Source organism: Boeremia exigua (assembly GCF_020726555.1).
Source record: "Boeremia exigua strain MPI-SDFR-AT-0100 chromosome Unknown C7974scaffold_1, whole genome shotgun sequence".
NCBI classification, from domain to species: Eukaryota; Fungi; Ascomycota; class Dothideomycetes; order Pleosporales; family Didymellaceae; genus Boeremia; species Boeremia exigua.
In genome coordinates this window covers 2,982,712-2,998,811 of record NW_025763518.1, presented here as the reverse complement: position 1 = coordinate 2,998,811, position 16,100 = coordinate 2,982,712, and the positions used below count along the sequence as shown (strand labels likewise).

Sequence of the window (16,100 nt, the reverse complement as noted above, 5' to 3'; positions counted from 1 at the left end):
CCAACGCGTGGTCACTCAAGAAGCTATTGTTCTTGACAGCAGTTCTGTTGTGGACACAGGTAATGTAATCCAAGTAAAAGAAAGAACACCACAAAATTGACTATTGCATTACTGCGCGAAACGGCGTTGAAGTCCCTTTGTGCTCGTGCTTCCTATTTTTGGCGTTTGGACATATAGTAATCACGCTGGTAAATGTTCAGCACACGACAAACATGACCCGCCCTACAAGCGCAACTGTAATACCGAAGATCAATTAGAGCTGCAATAAGACAGGCTGAACTGTCACATAGGCGCTGTCGTGCGTCTGGTAATGTGGTTGCAAGTGGTAGGCCGGTAATCGCGAATCAGCATGGAAGTAGCTGATGCGCTCATTACATTCGTTCAATTCCGCTCTTGTCTATGCCTTTTCAGCCGCCCGTCCAGACTCCTCTGATACCCTCGCATCGCACTACGTTCACACAATCTCGTATACATCGGTGGTGGATTTGACATCCTTGGTGAAGCCAATTTCTTGGTTCATGGAGAGAAGGGTAACATTCGAAACCTGAAGACGAGATCAGCAAACATTTCACAGAGCTGCTAAGGACTGAACTTACATCAACGTCGACAAATGGTGTGCTCTTGTTGAATCTTACACGCATAGGGAAGAACTCAGAATCGCTGCCAGCCTGTGCTTCGAACTCAAAACTGCCTGAGCTGTTGCTCTCATCGACAGCACCAATGTTCCATTCAAGACTGTCACCGCTGACCTCGTACACAGCATCGAAGGAACCAACATTAGGCTCGTCGGTCTCATAGGGAATCGTGACTGTGACGTCCTTCAGTGGGTCGCTGCCAGTAAGCTCATACTCAACAGTGATGTTGAATGTACTGCCCGACTCCTCGACCCAAACGCGGAAAGTGATCGGTGGGTCCGAGACATCATCAGGCCGGGGTGCAAGCTTCCACTTCATGACGCCAATACCCATGTTTGAGGGAAAGCCCTTCGTGGTATCTGCAAGCTGAATGACCTTGTCATTCTTGAATACAGCCTTGTCGACCTTGGGATGTGTCATTAGTTGAGCACCTCTTGTGTCGCCAGTCTGTAGGTCAAGCTTGACTTGTGTGAGGGAAGCGTCAGAGATCTTAAGCTGCATCTCACCCTTGACTTCGAAGGACTTGAGCAGACCCTCGCGATCGAGTCGTGCGGAGATGGTCTCATTGGTAGTGATGTGAATGGCTTCGCGATCGGTAGATGTAGACTGGCGGGCGCTAGCGGGGGCAACAGCGGTGGGCGCTGAAGTCTTGGGCGCAACGAGGGGCTCGCTCTCGGGTGGCAGGTCGCCAGCGATTTGGTCGAATGCGCTGTTCGTCTTGTTCTTTTTGCCGAGCTGCATGCCCTTCTTCCCCAGTGCGAGCGGCTTGGCTGGTGCCTTCTTTGATGCTTCGTAGCTGTCGTATGTATCTGGCACCGTCTGCGTGGGCGCGCTGGGTGTGAATGCAGGATACGAAGACTGGCGGCCCATGCCCATACCGCCTCCCATACCGCCTCCCATACCTCCAGCTCCAGCGCGCTGAGACCTTGACATTTCCTTGCGCTGCATCTCCAGCTGCTTAGCCCTACGCTTGCGTTCCTCGGAAGCCTCGAGCTCCTTGTTCCTTGCGATGATCTCCTGGATGCGCTCCTCGTGCGACTCCATGTCCAAGAATGTCTTGATCTGGCTCATGGTGAGATTCTCCCTGTATCCCAACGTGACGATCTCATCGAAGGCGGTGAGGAGCTCAAATGAGTTTCTCAAAATCTCGCGCTCGTCAAGGGACTTGCATGTTGACGAGACAACCTGGGCGAAAAGGTGTAGCGAGTTGATGTCCTGCAAGATATTGGATTGCAGGTTGGTGATCAGTACCATGTACAGCTCATCCAGAGGCTGGTATACGTAGCGCACGTTGTCCTGCTCACAAGTGGTATGCTGGGTGTTGCTGTCGGCGAGCTTGGGGAACGAGGCGAGTAAGGCTTCAATGCGAGAGCGCTGCATCTCACGGAACTGGCGCGAGAGGACGGCTTTGCCGCCTCGTGTGCATATCGACGCGGCGAGGACCACCTATGCAGGTCAGCTTGCTGTTGACAGATAGCCCGTAAGGGCACGCTGGATGTTGTACCATTGTCGTGAGCTTTCAATTGGCAAGCGTTGAGGCGGTACCCTTCCGTAATGAGCTGTTTTTCTGGCAGTAGGACGTTGCGAGCTCCGAGGTCGTCGCGGTCGTGTTCGGGGTTGGAGGATGGAGGGGGGTGTTGACCAAGTGGAATTTACAAAACCACGAAACGTCCAGGTGCGACTCGGGGGGTAGGAAGAGGCTAGGAGTCTACAAGAGTATGGCGCCAGATAGTTGTAGCGCACGGCTGAGATTACAACCAGACAGCTCTATCTCAGGCACTACCTCACGTCGCAACACTGAACACCTGGAAGTTCAATGTGGAGCATCACGTGCCTTCGTTGAAAGTCGGGGCCTGCGCTAGTGCACCTTGCGCAGCACTTAAGCAGCTCCTCCCTTGCCCGCATCTCGACCATCTAATCGTCGCCACACAGGTCCTTACGCGGTATTCAAGCCACACTTCGTTAATAGTGGTTATATACGCCTGTCTCTCGAGGTACGGGTGTGTTCTTGCGACTCGAAAAGCTCTGCCGCTGTACCTTGACCCGCAGATTACTTACTCTCCTGGCCTTGGCGCGTCCGTCCCTCCTACGCTTCACTCTTTGTCTTCACTCCACCCTTTCTCTCGACCCCACCCCGGTATCCCTTCCGTACGCGCGAACCTGTATCTCCCCGACGCGATGCACTCATAATCTCCGTGCCGAACATTCAACCCAGACAACACAGCTTACAATCACGCACCCGCCACCTTCTCACACGCGGTCTCGACGCGCTCGAATCGATTACACACCGAGGTGATTACTTCACCGTGCATCGCAGCCAGATTGTTATTCTGCTTAACGTAGCTATGACTACTACTGCACAAGCTGTCCCAGCCCTTGAGGTCTCTGCACCAGACGACAATATGGATGTGCTGTCCGACACAGGCTTCGATTTCGGCGATGGCGACATTGATCTCGATCTGGATACTGCACCCTCGGTACAGGATGACGATATGTCACTTAACGACGTGGCGACAGATGATGTTGTCGATATGGAAGAGCCGCCTGCTGATCAAGACGATTTCATGGTTGACCATGGCGACCTGATTGAGGAAGACGATACATACAACGACAGCGGCGCTACCGCATCAGCAGCAGTGTCACAGACTATAGATCAGGGCGCAGATACTTTCGAAGCAGATATGCTTGCGCCACCAGATGAAGATCTGATCGACTATTCGGACGATGAGGCACAACAGCAGGTCAAGATGCACAGCCCTTCGGTGCATGATGATGAAGAATTGCAAGCTTCCTACGATGCTGAGATTGCACCTGTGCCCGTCAACGACCAAAATCAGGATGACAAGGCGCAGGGACATGCGCAGCCAGTCGAGTCCACTGAGAATTTCCATCGTGAAGCACCAATTCAAGAAGATGCCGTCGCGGAGAGCTTTGAAACAACAGAGACGAATCCTGAGTATCAACCAGTGGATGCAGAGTTGTCGCACGAAGCCAATGAGGATAATCATGTGCATGTCGACGACGGTGGTGTCCCGCTTCCAACAGATGAACAGTCGTACTCACACTCTGATAATGCCATCGCTGAACAGCAAGAAATCACTGAACAGCAAGAAGGACTGCAACAAAATGCAACCGATGGTAGTGGGAGTACCCATCAACTCGTCCAGCAGATCGAGCTGCGACCAGTGACCGTGAATTACGCAGGCAACGAACTGTGGCTTTTCAAAGGGCATGATCTCGAGGAAAGCGGTGATTTCCTGCTTGAAGATATGTCCGTCGCTAAGTCTAGCATGTCGGATCTTTTTCAAGCTTGCAGATTGTCCCTCGGTGACGATGTTTCCGGCGAACACGAGATAGGCTTTCGATTCGACCATTTGCACAACCTAGAGCTCTATGAAGACAACACTGCATGTGTAGCTGTGTCTCTAGAGCGCTTGGTTGATCTGTATCACACGTTACAGGCACAGGATGACAACGAGGACCCTGAGTGTTTTTACGTCACTTTGCAGTTCCGTCCACGATTTGCCACACTGCTCGCTGACGTAGCGCAATATGCTGAGCAGGGTAGTGGTTACTCGGCCTTGGACGCTGCGGTGGCAGCCGGCGAGACGCACTTCTCGAATGTGTTCTCCAGTGCATCGACCGAGCATGAACACGTAGAGTGGGACGACGAAGAAAATGAAGACGAAGATGCAAGCTCGCCTGATTCTGATCACAGCACTGCACCAGAGCGAGTGGAGGCTATTGGACAGAATGAACAGCCTCATAATGAAGCAGAGGATGAACAAGAAGAACATGAAGACGACTCCAGTCAAGAGCAGCAACAGGGCGTCGACTTGAAAGATGCGTGGCATGAGACCCCTGGCACTCAGGATGATGAATCTTTTCTTGCACAAGAGAGTGCTGACTTCGATCCTCCGAAGAGCTCAGCCCCCGAAGTATCCAACGAAGACGTAGAGACAGCACCCGACTCTGCACCTGCAACAGCCGAACGAGACGGGTCTGAACCACTGGATAAGAGGACCCCCGATCAGATTGCGCACGATAAGCAGGAGGCAGACGACTTTGTTGACTACAGTGATGATGAAGATGATCAAGAGACCAAGTCCGTGCCAGCGGAAGAGCCCTCTCCGTCCTCGTCTACCGTGCAAGGAGACGAACCTACAGATACTCAAGAGCCGAGTCCCGTTCTTGAGCGCGACAGCCAGGATGATGCAAACGCTGCTGGGGCCTTCTTCGATGGGAATGACGACGACACCACTCTGCTTGCTCAAACACAATATGGTGATGATTCAAACCACTATGCCTTCCAAGATTACACAGAGACATACGAGCAAGGTGATCTCTTCCAGGACTATCAAGCAGATGGTACTGGAGGGGATCTATTTGATGCCAACGATGCCGGGAACGGCAACGCTAACCAAGACTTCTCCGATTACAACTTCCAGGGCTTGGATGGAGAAGTCAACTTAGGTTTTGACGAGCAGCCACTGGACGAAGCCGATCACGACGATCATGGTAACGAGACCTTCGAGACTATTGAGGATGTCTCACATGCCGATGCTCTTCTAGACCTCGACAATGCTCCTGAGTGGGCGATCGACACTGACCCGGCTCCAAACTCTACAGGGGAGAATGTGGTCCTTTTGCATGATGACGACACCATTCATGGTGACGATGAGGGTAGCACGGTTGGACAGCTTGCGACCGAAACGTCGCCGACTGGAGCCCTTGCATTGATCTCGTCAAATGACAACGAACTATCTTCCCCGCAAGGACAAAAGAGGTCGATTGACGAGATCGGCGATGGGGCTGATGATACTGTTCACTCTGCGGGTATGATCTCACGCTCATCGTGCAAGAGACGTTCCAATGCTAACATCTGCTTGCCAGATGCCAAAAGACCAAGAGTTTGAAACCCGCCACTCTCGAAGTTTTTCGAACGCCTTTCGACTACTAATACTTAGCTCTCCCTTTCACGACCATTTGCTATCTTACTCGGATGAGGCTCAGCAATGACAATCTCTTGGCCCGTGCGAACTACTGGCACAGTCTAATGTCGAGATTGAGTCCGAGTTCGTTTCTACAACATCTACTAACAATCTACTAACCACAGTCCTGCTATATAGAAATACTCGGCGTCTCGTTGCTTCTTTCGATGAGCCTTGCGAGGATCGCACCGCAGCAAGGTATGTCCGTCTGTATTCGCAACTGTTTCCCCGGATCACCCTATACATGCAATATCAAACAAATCAACAATTCATGGCGGAGGGACACTAGTGCGCACACAGGGCATTCTGGGGTTGAGGCGTTTGGGTTGGCATGGGAGATAGCGATGAGATACCCCAGATTCGAACAGAGACGGCTTCTATCGGGCGCTTCGCTGTCGCAATGCACATTGCAGGACGACCAGGACGCATGCTTGGCCGCAAAGACACTTGGAAGATGAGCTGTGTCACTCGCGAAAGCAGTAGGATTTACATCGACTGTGGGTCGGCAAAGATCTATTTCAGGCGTCTTTCGCAAGGTTCGTGTTATGCTGACGTCGTCCGGATGTTGCGATTGGATGTTTCGTATTTTAAGCATCAGCTTCAGCAACTACTTCGTTTACGAGCCTCGATCTGTGCTCTTGTGTATTGAACATGTGCGTTCGTGTTGTCCAAGTATGGTCACTGTGACTAAGCGGTGTTGTCCAGCATGCAGCCGAAGCGTGACTGCCGATGCTTCGATGTACAATAGCTGCATCTCGTGTCGAGAATGGATGGTCTGCGGGAGTGCGCGGATGCCGAAATGCTTGCACTGGGGTTACGCGTCTGGCTTGGAATAGCAGATGGCCCAAGGTTCCACGAATGCAGGGGCGCTCTCCTTAGCGTTGTAGCGTTCCAGCGATCTAGGCTGCTCAGCCTCAAGCCAGCACAGGGAGTCGGGGATGGCGTGTGATGATGAGACGGTACCTGAACGACAACGCCACCATTGCACACTTGTTGGATCCAGCCCATCCGTCAGTCAATAACCAGCACTGTCTGCGCGCGCCATTGCTCGTGCCCCATCCCCTCCCCTCGCTTTTGCTCTTGCTGGTGTAGACAGCGCCACAGTCGCTACTCACTGCGCATTGCACCCAATCCCTGGCCCACTCCCTTTGTCGCTGCAGGTGACGACGCACCCGGCGCCCCACAAGTGCTCCTGCCTCGTTCTCCCTCGCTCGGCGGCGTTTGGTGAAACGCGCATCGCTTCCAAGACCCTGCCTGCCGCGAACGTCGACACATCCTCGCGCTGCCGACCCGGCCTCCGTGCAGCATCGTGCCGAAGCTACGTCGCAACGCAGAGCTCAAGTGCTGAGTTCTGTTGAGCTGGACCGCCAACACAACTCCCACGATACGCAGCGCTTGCAATCGGTCCACAACCACACCACATCGCTGCCGCTTGTCGCGCTACGTGCAGCAGTCGGACGGCGCATCTGAGCGCGCATCTACATACATACACGTGCATCAACATCTGCTCGGCTAGCCAGTAGTCGCTTTGCGGTGTCATGATGGAAGACAAGTACGCTGCAGCGCATCACGACCCCCAGACCGCCTGCTAACCCTCGCCCCAGATACATCGGCCTGTGCCTCGCAGTCTCGTCGTCGCTTGCCATTGGCGCCAGTTTCGTCATCACAAAGAAGGGCCTCAATGCGTCCATGGAAAAGCATGGCTTCGACGGCGACGGCTACTCATACTTGCGCAACTCGACATGGTGGGCCGGCATCATCACCATGGTCCTCGGCGAGATCTTCAACTTCGCAGCGTACGCTTTTGCGCCCGCGATCCTGGTCACCCCACTCGGCGCGCTGAGTGTGCTCATTGGCGCTGTGCTTGGCAGCTATTTCCTCGATGAGCAGCTGGGCCTCTTGGGCAAAATTGGCTGTGCAATCTGTTTGATCGGGAGTGTCATCATCGTGCTGCATGCGCCGCCGGACAAGGAGGTCTCGTCCGTCGACGAGATCTTGAACCTGGCTCTCCAACCTGGTACGTTTCTTGCACCAACCATTGTCTTTGCGGCGAGACACTGACTTGCACCCCAGGCTTTCTCATTTACTGCCTCTTCGTCGCCATCTTCTCCGTCTTCATGATCTACAAGATCGCCCCCAAGTACGGCCGCAAGAACCCGCTAATTTACCTCTCCATCTGCTCCACAACTGGCTCTGTCTCCATTATGTTCATCAAGGCCTTCGGCATTGCGCTCAAGATGACTTTTGCCGGAAACAACCAGTTCACCCACCCGTCGACCTACGTCTTCGTCATCATGATTGTAGGCTGCATTCTCACGCAAATGAACTACTTCAACAAGGCCCTCAGCCAGTTCTCGACCAACATGTATGTCCCTCTCTTCCCCCACTCAAACATATCCTAACCTTACTCAGTGTCAACCCGCTTTACTACGTGACCTTCACAACCTGCACCCTCATCGCTTCATGCCTCCTCTTCCAAGGCTTCAATACAGCTTCCGCTGTGAACACACTCTCGCTCTTGTGCGGCTTCCTCATCATCTTTTCCGGTGTCTACCTGCTCAATCTCTCGCGCGAAGATTCCAGCGGCACAAGTACCCACGGCAACTCGCTATCCGATGGCATTCCCAGTGACGCTATCAGCGGCTTCCCGACACGCCGCAGTATGCAGGCCCGTAGGAGCCAGGAGATGTACCTGCAGAGCAACGGTAGCGGGTCACGGAGGACCAGCGGCACAGGCGAAGGCGCGGGGCTGATGCATGATTACGACGTCGAGAACCAGTTCGAGTTGGGAGATCTGGCGGACAGTGACGACGAAGAGGGTGCGAAGAAGGGCAAGAGTTTCGACGAAGATGGTCGGCTGGGCGGGCGCGCCAGCTCAGGGAGCAACATGCGCAGCCTGAGAGTCCAGAGGGAGAGCATCCAGCCCAAGCGCACAAGTAGTCCGCGATAGACGCACGATACGCATGACAACATTTGGCAATAGAGTAACGGCATTGCCGCAGAGGGTGGCTTGCGGCGTTTGTATAGAGCAGTGGATGGATTCCGTATGCCTGGCGCTGCGGTGGCCGGCGTTCAGGACAGGACATTTGTGCATTTCCTTTGGTATTTGGCATCTTGCATCGATGGTCACGACGTTGTATTTATGTTCTGGCGTGCACGAACTTGGTATACCCATGGGACGGGACGGGCTTGCGTTTGGGATCATATCTATATCTATATCTGTATGCAACCGCTCCGTCTGCACCGTTTCTCGCGAACGTACAACGACATCACTGGGTGTCCCTCCTACCAATGATTCACTTTGTGTACGTATTCTTGAATAAGCTGAGCGGACTCCAGTGGGTATGGGCTAAGAAGTAGTAGTTTCTCTCCCCAGATTCGTTCAAGACTGCGGCAAGTGTAAAAATACCGCGCTGCTTGGGTCTTGTGTAGTGTTTGCACGTATCAGCTTGAAGAAAGGTGTTTTGCTCTCAAACATGTATCTATTCCTCAATATTGCTATGCAGCAACTCAAAATCAAATCGTGGTATCCAACGTGAACGCTTCAATCTTCGCCTATCCAAAGCAACCGCATGATAAACCTTCTCCAAACATAGTGGAAGGTGCTCTTACATAAAGTCGATGCGACTTAAATGTGTGAAATGTAAACTTGGCCGTAAATGCAATGTGGTACATCAACCTCGAAATGTATGCTGCGCAAAATTCATGCCACTGGTTGTGTACTAAAAGAGTTTGGTTCGTACTTTCGGTCTCGAGAACTGTGGTTTAGACGACAGCGTCTCCAAGGTAGGAGAAGTCGTCCATGAGCATATCGAGCTGACTTGTCGAGCTCTCGCGCTGAACGCCGATGCGCTTAGGTCGCAGTGTAACCTCGCTTTGGATGGTCTCTTTGCTCCTCGTCTCGTTCTCGGGTAAACTGTAACCTTGAAAACCCAACCCAAAGCATGCAGCCTGTCGCCTCGGCATAGTTTCAGCGTGCTGGATATCCAAGTTGAACAGATCGGAGCTGAATGAGAGTACAGAGAGGCGGAGAGTGTCGAGATCAAGCTGTGGAGGTGTCGAGATGCGGTTGTCAGTAAGCTCCTGCTCTTCTTCTTCTTCATCAACTTCGGTAATCGTGGTAGTTTGTTGAGCCTTTGCAAAGGCATGTTCAGCGTAAGAGTAGCGCATCGACTGACGCAGAGGTGAACCAGCGTCGCTTGAAACACTTGTCGCAGAGCTGAAAGCTGGCGACATTATTCCTTCTTCGTCTGAGGTCGCGTAGCTGTCGAAGCTGCTCCACGTTGAGAAATGACTGCGCTCTTTCTTAGAAATCTGCGCTATTGGTTCTTCCTCGTCTTCATATGCTTGCAGGATAGCGTCTGTAACTGCATCTTCTGGCTCCACCGCTTCCGTTAGCGTCGACTCTTTTGACGAAGCTGCATTGCATGCAAATAGTGGTGCTGGAGTCAAGTATCGAGGGAGAGTTGGCAGGTCCTTTTCTAAAGCGGTGTCTTGTAGAGTCGAGCTGTGGCATCCTCCATAGCTTGATGAAGGACGCTTGTCCGTAGCTAGTGGTGATAGAGATAGGCAAGGCCTTTGAAGCACAGGTGCAGGCTTGAAAAATTGAACTTCTCGTGCTTGCTGAACCTCACTGTCAAACTCGTGTTGGAACCTTGGTGAGGACACCCAAGGATCGTTCGCGTACAGACTGCGCTTTGTGCGTCTAGTATCTGCTGAGTTGGCTCGGTGGCGGCCAGGCTCAATGTCGAACTCGTCTAATCCAACGGTCGATGGTACACAGGATCGGCGACGTTGCACAGGTGTCTCGTTCGCTGGCAACTCTGCGATGAATGGCTTCATATCCGCAACAACTCTCACAGGGTGCGACGTGAGTGGCGAGAAGTTCTTGGTGATTGTAGGGATCGAGAATGGTTGCGGAATAGTCCTCTGAGGCCGGGAGAAGTTCACGGGCGAATGAGATGGAGTATGTTGAACTGTAGGTAACACGCCATCTGCCGTTGTACTGATGAGTACAGGAGCACTGATTTGCATCTCTCTAACATCAGATGAGCTTCGTGATCTTGATCGAGCTCGCTTCGAAGCGAACTTCTCCTTCAGGTCTTTAAAGTCTGTGAAAAGAGGTGTCGATGGAAGTAGCGGAGACGCAGAAGCACTCCGAGCATGTCGCGTCACATTTGGTGAGAGGAACTGATCCGATGGAGGGTAAGTGGCAGATTTTGGTGTCCATGGAGAAGGTAGGGGCAAAGTGTAAGCTTCACGATGCGAGCTACGAGGCCCGGGTGAGGGTAATGGTTTGCTCGGAGGGACTGGTGTCAGGTACCTGTCTTTGGGGTTACGTGTAAACGCCGAAGCATCTTCAGTAGACATGCTGTGATTTCGTCCCTCGAAAGGGATCTCCAGTACGTTGAGGGCTTGCCCAGGTAGTAAAGGACACAACGTGGTGGAAGGCTGTGACGGGTTGTGGCATTCCTTGTCGCCGTCGACTTCATACTATTTTGGATGAGTATGGTTCGTGAGAATGAAAAAAATGTACTTACGTAATACCAGTATGTGCCACCCATCTTCAACGGACCGTCTCGCTTTGGCGATAGCATGTCGAGGTCACCGTCGCAGAAGATGTCAGAAAATGTAAAGCAACCTTTCCAGATGCTGCGCCCACCCCGGGTATCAAGGTGAAGGCTGTAGCGCCTAGAGAAGTTATCCCAGGATCCGAGCAAGATTACACTACGAAGTGCAGTCGGACATTGACTGAAGATGGTTATAAGCTGCAAAGGTCTGGCAACGGCATAGAGGGGTACACGTACAAAAGAAATGTATGCAGCGTGGTATCGTCCATGGTCATAAACGCGGCGCAGCTAAGCCGCTCCCAGTAAGAAGGATGGAATGTGAAGCGTGTAGGCGTCTAATTGCTGGCGTGCTGCATGTACAAGGTATCAAAAATAGTACGCCATGAGAAATGGTGTGTTGGACTGCAGCGGCCACCTCGACTCTTGGGCTAGATCGGAAGATTAACCTGCCGTCAGAACGAAGACACTTGCTGATTGGAAGATATGCCGTAATGTTTGGCTCCAAGATGAAACGAGTTCTTATGCGCCGAGGTGTGCTTGCGGCGAGGCTCACCGGGGCTGATGCAGGCCTGAGGCTTGAGACGGACCGACAGCTTGATCAAGTGATTCGAGTCCCACACAAGTAAGCGCAGATATGCAGCCGGGCAGAAAAGACACTGTAAGTTCGACTTCCAGTTGGTAGTTGTGATGTGCTCGTTCCGTATTGGTCGAGTTAGCGCCAGTTGGTGATGGGAACAAGATGGGTGGATTCCAGTCTGAGCGCTTAATGACGACGTCCGAATCGTTGGATAGGTACTACTTGAAACACAGTGTCTGATGGGGTCCAAAAGTCTTGTATGCTGTTTGAGCGAGGAAAAGATCAAAAGCTGCAATCAAAGCTGAGAAGTAGCTGTCAAATAGGGCTAAGGGAACTAAACATGGCAGGGACCGAACGAACGGCAGCCATAGCGGCTGCCATACTAGCGAGTGGAAAGAACAAACTTCTTGGACAGGGCCACTCATGAGACGCGCCAGCGTGCACGCCTGTAACCAAGCTTCTGTCGCAATGAGCTATCGTTGGTGGCGAACGGCGGCCGGTGGGGAATTCGTTTGATGTCCCTCATTTCCAGTACCGTCAAATATGTTACCATGACTTGAGGAACTCCTCCAACCAGGTACTACGGGCTTTAAGGGGGATCAATCGGATCCCGCAAGCGGTCTCGCTGTCAGCTGCGCATCATGATTATCATGCCGTCGCAACGTCCCATCGTCTCGGGTGCATCTCAGAGGATCGAATCAACAGGGTTGTTCGCTTCGCCGGAAGCTGAGCAGATCTCATTTGGTGGTATCTCCTGCTGTTGTTGGCCAGCAATGTGCGTGCCGCGATTCAAATTCGCGCGCGTTACCTGTAGCGCTTGTCCGAATATGGCACGGCTCAGGAGTGTGATCCACTCACATCAGCACAGCCGTCCTCGAGGGGCCTAGCGTCCCGCCGACCATACATGACAAAACCCAGCCGCTGCATCGCTGCTCGTGCACGCATGCACAACCAAGATGGTAAGCATAGAATCTATCGGGGAAACAGTACTTAACTGTAGCCTCGTGAGAACCGCGATTTTGCGGAGACGAACACAAACAGCGTTCACGCAGTTTTTGGGTTGATCTAAGGAACTGAAACCGTCGGTCTCCGCCACGCTTCAAACATATTGCGGCTGACATATGTAGCGCCAAGTTCTGCAGCCTCAAGCGCTGAAGGCGGCACCGTGCAGATCCAGTGCGCTGACATGTCCGCCTATTAAACTTTGATCAGCTGGAGTGCCTTGCGAGACAGCACTGCCATGTTTTTGGTGTGTTGTATCTTGGAACAAGCGTCTGTCATGCGTGTATCGATGACGGTGGTGCATTGATCAGGGAAGCGTCAAATAATAATCGTCGTTTTCTCGGGTTCCAGCATCCACCCAGGTGGTGGATCTTTCCAGCCTTGTCTGATCTTCGGCAGGGAGTTCTCGGCAGTCGGCTCGGGAGAAGGTTTGTCGATACTCCAACAGAGTCAGAAACCATCGGTCTCGATCAATTGTCCACGCGTTGACGAAAACGTGCCACGCTAGTGATACTAGAGCTGGCTACACCCGTCCGGCACGAGATGCATGCTTGTCAACATGGGCAGTGGGGAACCAGCAGATGACACCACCAAATTGATCACGAGGCTGCATGACAACAAGCGTTTTTCAATACATGCAAGTGGATGTTACACAATGACATTGTAGTGGTTGCGAGAGTGCATCAGCCCATACATGCTCGCAGTTGACGCAGTAAGCAAGTCTAGGTTTGCTCATTGAAAGCTGGTTCCCAAGATCCCTGGCTTTCGGTCCTCCAAATCAAGGATCATCTGACCGAATAAACCGTTGGCCCATGAGAACCACTGCCTCGTCCAATCACTTTGATTGAAGGTGTTAATGCTCTCATGTATCAAGCCCAGTCCATCGGTGCTACTGACGATCTGCCTCAACTCCGTCGTGATCTCATCGTCGTCCTCACTCGTCAGGATACGGACAATAGATGCCATTGGCCATGCCATGCCCGGGCCCTGATGCGGCCCACCAATGGCGTTAATGACAGGTCCGCGCATATAGTACGGGTTCGTGGCGCTCAAGATAGCGCTGCGTGTATTTGTATACGTCTGCTCGTCGATGCGGTAGCCAAAGAAGGGAGCAGATAGTAACGAAGGAATATTGGCATCATCCATGATGGCAGTAGAACCAAAGCCGTCGACCTCGAAGGCATATATCTTGCCGTGGGTAGGGTGATTCACGGTACCGTAAGTCTCAACGGCGTCGTGAACTGAATTCGATAGGCTGGACATTTGCTCAGCTACAGATGCCGAGCTCCCAACGTTCAACTTGCTCATAATCTCAGAAGCAGAGGACAAGTAAGCACTGAACATCATGTTTGCAGGAATGAACAGCTGGAATAGTGTCGAGTCGTCGCTCGGCCGAAAGCCGCTTCTGATGAGACCGGTGCCGTTGGCGACAGGATTACCAATACCATCATTTGCGAATGTTTCCGTTGCACGTGGTGTGAGGCGCTGAAATGTATATGCGCTCTCCAAGACTTCTCCCTCTGGTCCGTAGGTAGGCATCGACATATCATGTGCCACTTTCAGGATCGCTTCGACAGCTGGGATCCATTGGAATTTGCCAAAAAACTCATAGTCGCCGGTGGCTCTGTAGTAGTCCGTAGATATTTGCAGGAATGCGCCCAATGAGTCAAGTTCGTACTTGCATTCGAAGACTGACTGGTTGGCGTAGGTTGGGAAGACCGTGTCCTCGCTTGCAGCATCATTCAACGTTGGTCCAATCCCACTCTCCACAGGTGGCTGAAAAGCATTGCAGTATGGAGATGTGAGGAGGTAGCGAGCCTGTAGATTAATGACACCGCGATATAGACTCGCAATTGAGTTCGGGTCGCTGCTAGCGTTCAAGAGTGGTAGATAGCTTTGCAGCTGATTCGACGAATCACGAAGCCACATTGCGTTGAGATCGCCCGTAATGATAAATGTAAGTTCTTCTTCGGCATTGTTTGCTGCAAAACCTTTCCATCGAATCGCAGTATCAAGAGTGTTTGGGTAGGCGTTCTGGAACAATCGATACAGATCCGGATCTCTAATGACGCCCTCGAAACGAGTAATAGTATCTTCCAGTCCCTGGCTCTTAAATGTTCTGCATTCTTCTACAGGACGTTGATAGGCAAGCTGGTACCGCCCGGAGCTTAAAGGTTCGTGGCTCTCTTTCGCGTAATCGATGTATTCTGGACACTGTGCTGTTATCAAGGTCGGCAAAAAGCAAACGGCCCTGAGCAGATTGAGATACAGCATTGCAAGGGACAACATGAAGCAAGGTGAACTTAGGAAGCTTGATGTGTAAGACCAGACGAAACTTACATTCGGTCACATATATCCTACCATATCGCAGAGGTATCCAATGGTCGCGTGTCCAACGTCGATCCAATATGGTACGTCGCTCTACCCCGCTGTTGATCCACGAACGGGAGATCTATCGGATGTAACATGAACACTGGTGAAGCTCTTCGGCAACATACTACCAGCTATCGACGTCATTGCGGTTGTTGGTTTCTCGAGATTGTCAGCAGACACAGGCTTGAATGCGAGAAGATCTTCAAATCGAGAAGGTACTAGATCCCAAGACAGTCTGCTATAGGCTGTGTGTCCTTGCACCCATGTGTGTGAGGAAAGACGCACTGTCAAATGACCGAGAAACTGAGGGTGTGGATCGCAACATCTCCGGTTCGATTGCGGGGTGGCTACAGGCCATCCTTGGTTTCGGCATCACCCAATTCGGTTACTCGACAGCACACCATCTTTGTGGCCGAAAGAATTGACCGCATGCCCCCACCCGCATTTAAGCGTTGTAGACATGGAGCCATGACGATGAGAGTTGAAGCTTTTCAAGCGGTGTGTGGCGCTCGCTCGGGCCGACTTACGACATTCACGCTAAAGGACCCAGCACAACGCCCAGACAGCGTCACATCGTATTACCATTCGAAGCCATGACCTGGCTTCTCAGCAAAGGCATGTGCGGAATCTTTCTTGGGGCCAGTCTCCTGCTCGCCAGAGCTCTATTGCGACACTGTTCAGTACAATCTTGCATAAGGGGGTGATAAAGAAATGAGAGTTCTTACAGCAGCAGCGATATGCGCGACGTTCATACTCACACACTTACATACATTGAGAGATCACATCTACGTTGTGTGTAGTTGGTACTGGCTGCGTTCATCATTCACCAATCACAGCACAATGCTTGCTCTTCACTCGCACGACCTCATCAACACATTGTTTACTAAACCAGGTAGTTGTTTGCCAACAAAGTTTGAACAGTGCCCCCCCATGAATATTATAAAAAACTGAA

The 16,100-nt window shown here is 52.1% G+C and overlaps 5 protein-coding genes across 5 annotated transcripts; 2 read left to right on the top strand and 3 right to left on the bottom strand.

The window, feature by feature from the left end:
- Positions 1 to 88: 88 nt before the first annotated feature.
- Positions 89 to 2,465, bottom strand: C7974DRAFT_349504 (uncharacterized protein). The gene is made up of 3 exons (XM_046139438.1): positions 2,140 to 2,465; positions 597 to 2,081; positions 89 to 544 (listed from the first exon to the last, which is right to left on the bottom strand). The coding sequence occupies exons 1-3, from the start codon at positions 2,140 to 2,142 to the stop codon at positions 455 to 457; spliced, it is 1,578 nt and encodes a 525-aa protein (XP_046003328.1). The 5' UTR covers positions 2,143 to 2,465; the 3' UTR covers positions 89 to 454.
- Positions 2,466 to 2,828: 363 nt separating this feature from the next.
- Positions 2,829 to 5,707, top strand: C7974DRAFT_23501 (uncharacterized protein). Its single transcript, XM_046137430.1, has one exon. The coding sequence runs from the start codon at positions 2,981 to 2,983 to the stop codon at positions 5,549 to 5,551; it is 2,571 nt and encodes an 856-aa protein (XP_046003327.1). The 5' UTR covers positions 2,829 to 2,980; the 3' UTR covers positions 5,552 to 5,707.
- Positions 5,708 to 6,899: 1,192 nt separating this feature from the next.
- C7974DRAFT_23487 (magnesium transporter NIPA-domain-containing protein) lies at positions 6,900 to 8,984 on the top strand. The gene is made up of 4 exons (XM_046137427.1): positions 6,900 to 7,178; positions 7,231 to 7,643; positions 7,700 to 7,991; positions 8,039 to 8,984. Exons 1-4 carry the CDS (start codon positions 7,165 to 7,167, stop codon positions 8,574 to 8,576), a joined length of 1,257 nt encoding a protein of 418 aa, XP_046003326.1. The 5' UTR covers positions 6,900 to 7,164; the 3' UTR covers positions 8,577 to 8,984.
- A 407-nt stretch (positions 8,985 to 9,391) lies between these two features.
- C7974DRAFT_430334 (uncharacterized protein) lies at positions 9,392 to 11,471 on the bottom strand (the record flags this gene model as incomplete). The annotated part of the gene is made up of 3 exons (XM_046144692.1): positions 9,392 to 11,119; positions 11,167 to 11,404; positions 11,434 to 11,471. 3 exons carry the CDS (start codon positions 11,469 to 11,471, stop codon positions 9,392 to 9,394), a joined length of 2,004 nt encoding a protein of 667 aa, XP_046003325.1.
- A 1,935-nt stretch (positions 11,472 to 13,406) lies between these two features.
- Positions 13,407 to 15,252, bottom strand: C7974DRAFT_23539 (uncharacterized protein). Its single transcript, XM_046137438.1, has one exon. It carries the CDS (start codon positions 15,062 to 15,064, stop codon positions 13,508 to 13,510), a length of 1,557 nt encoding a protein of 518 aa, XP_046003324.1. The 5' UTR covers positions 15,065 to 15,252; the 3' UTR covers positions 13,407 to 13,507.
- Positions 15,253 to 16,100: the final 848 nt, after the last annotated feature.

Coding starts and splice junctions, on each gene's coding strand:
- C7974DRAFT_349504 (XM_046139438.1), bottom strand. Junction 545..596: donor CACCATTTGTCGACGTTGAT/GTAAGTTCAGTC, acceptor TCTCGTCTTCAG/GTTTCGAATGTTACCCTTCT.
- C7974DRAFT_23501 (XM_046137430.1), top strand. CDS start 2,981: ATGACTACTACTGCACAAGCTGTCCCAGCCCTTGAGGTCTCTGCACCA.
- C7974DRAFT_23487 (XM_046137427.1), top strand. Junction 7,644..7,699: donor GAACCTGGCTCTCCAACCTG/GTACGTTTCTTG, acceptor CTTGCACCCCAG/GCTTTCTCATTTACTGCCTC. Junction 7,992..8,038: donor AGCCAGTTCTCGACCAACAT/GTATGTCCCTCT, acceptor AACCTTACTCAG/TGTCAACCCGCTTTACTACG.
- C7974DRAFT_23539 (XM_046137438.1), bottom strand. CDS start 15,064: ATGTTGTCCCTTGCAATGCTGTATCTCAATCTGCTCAGGGCCGTTTGC.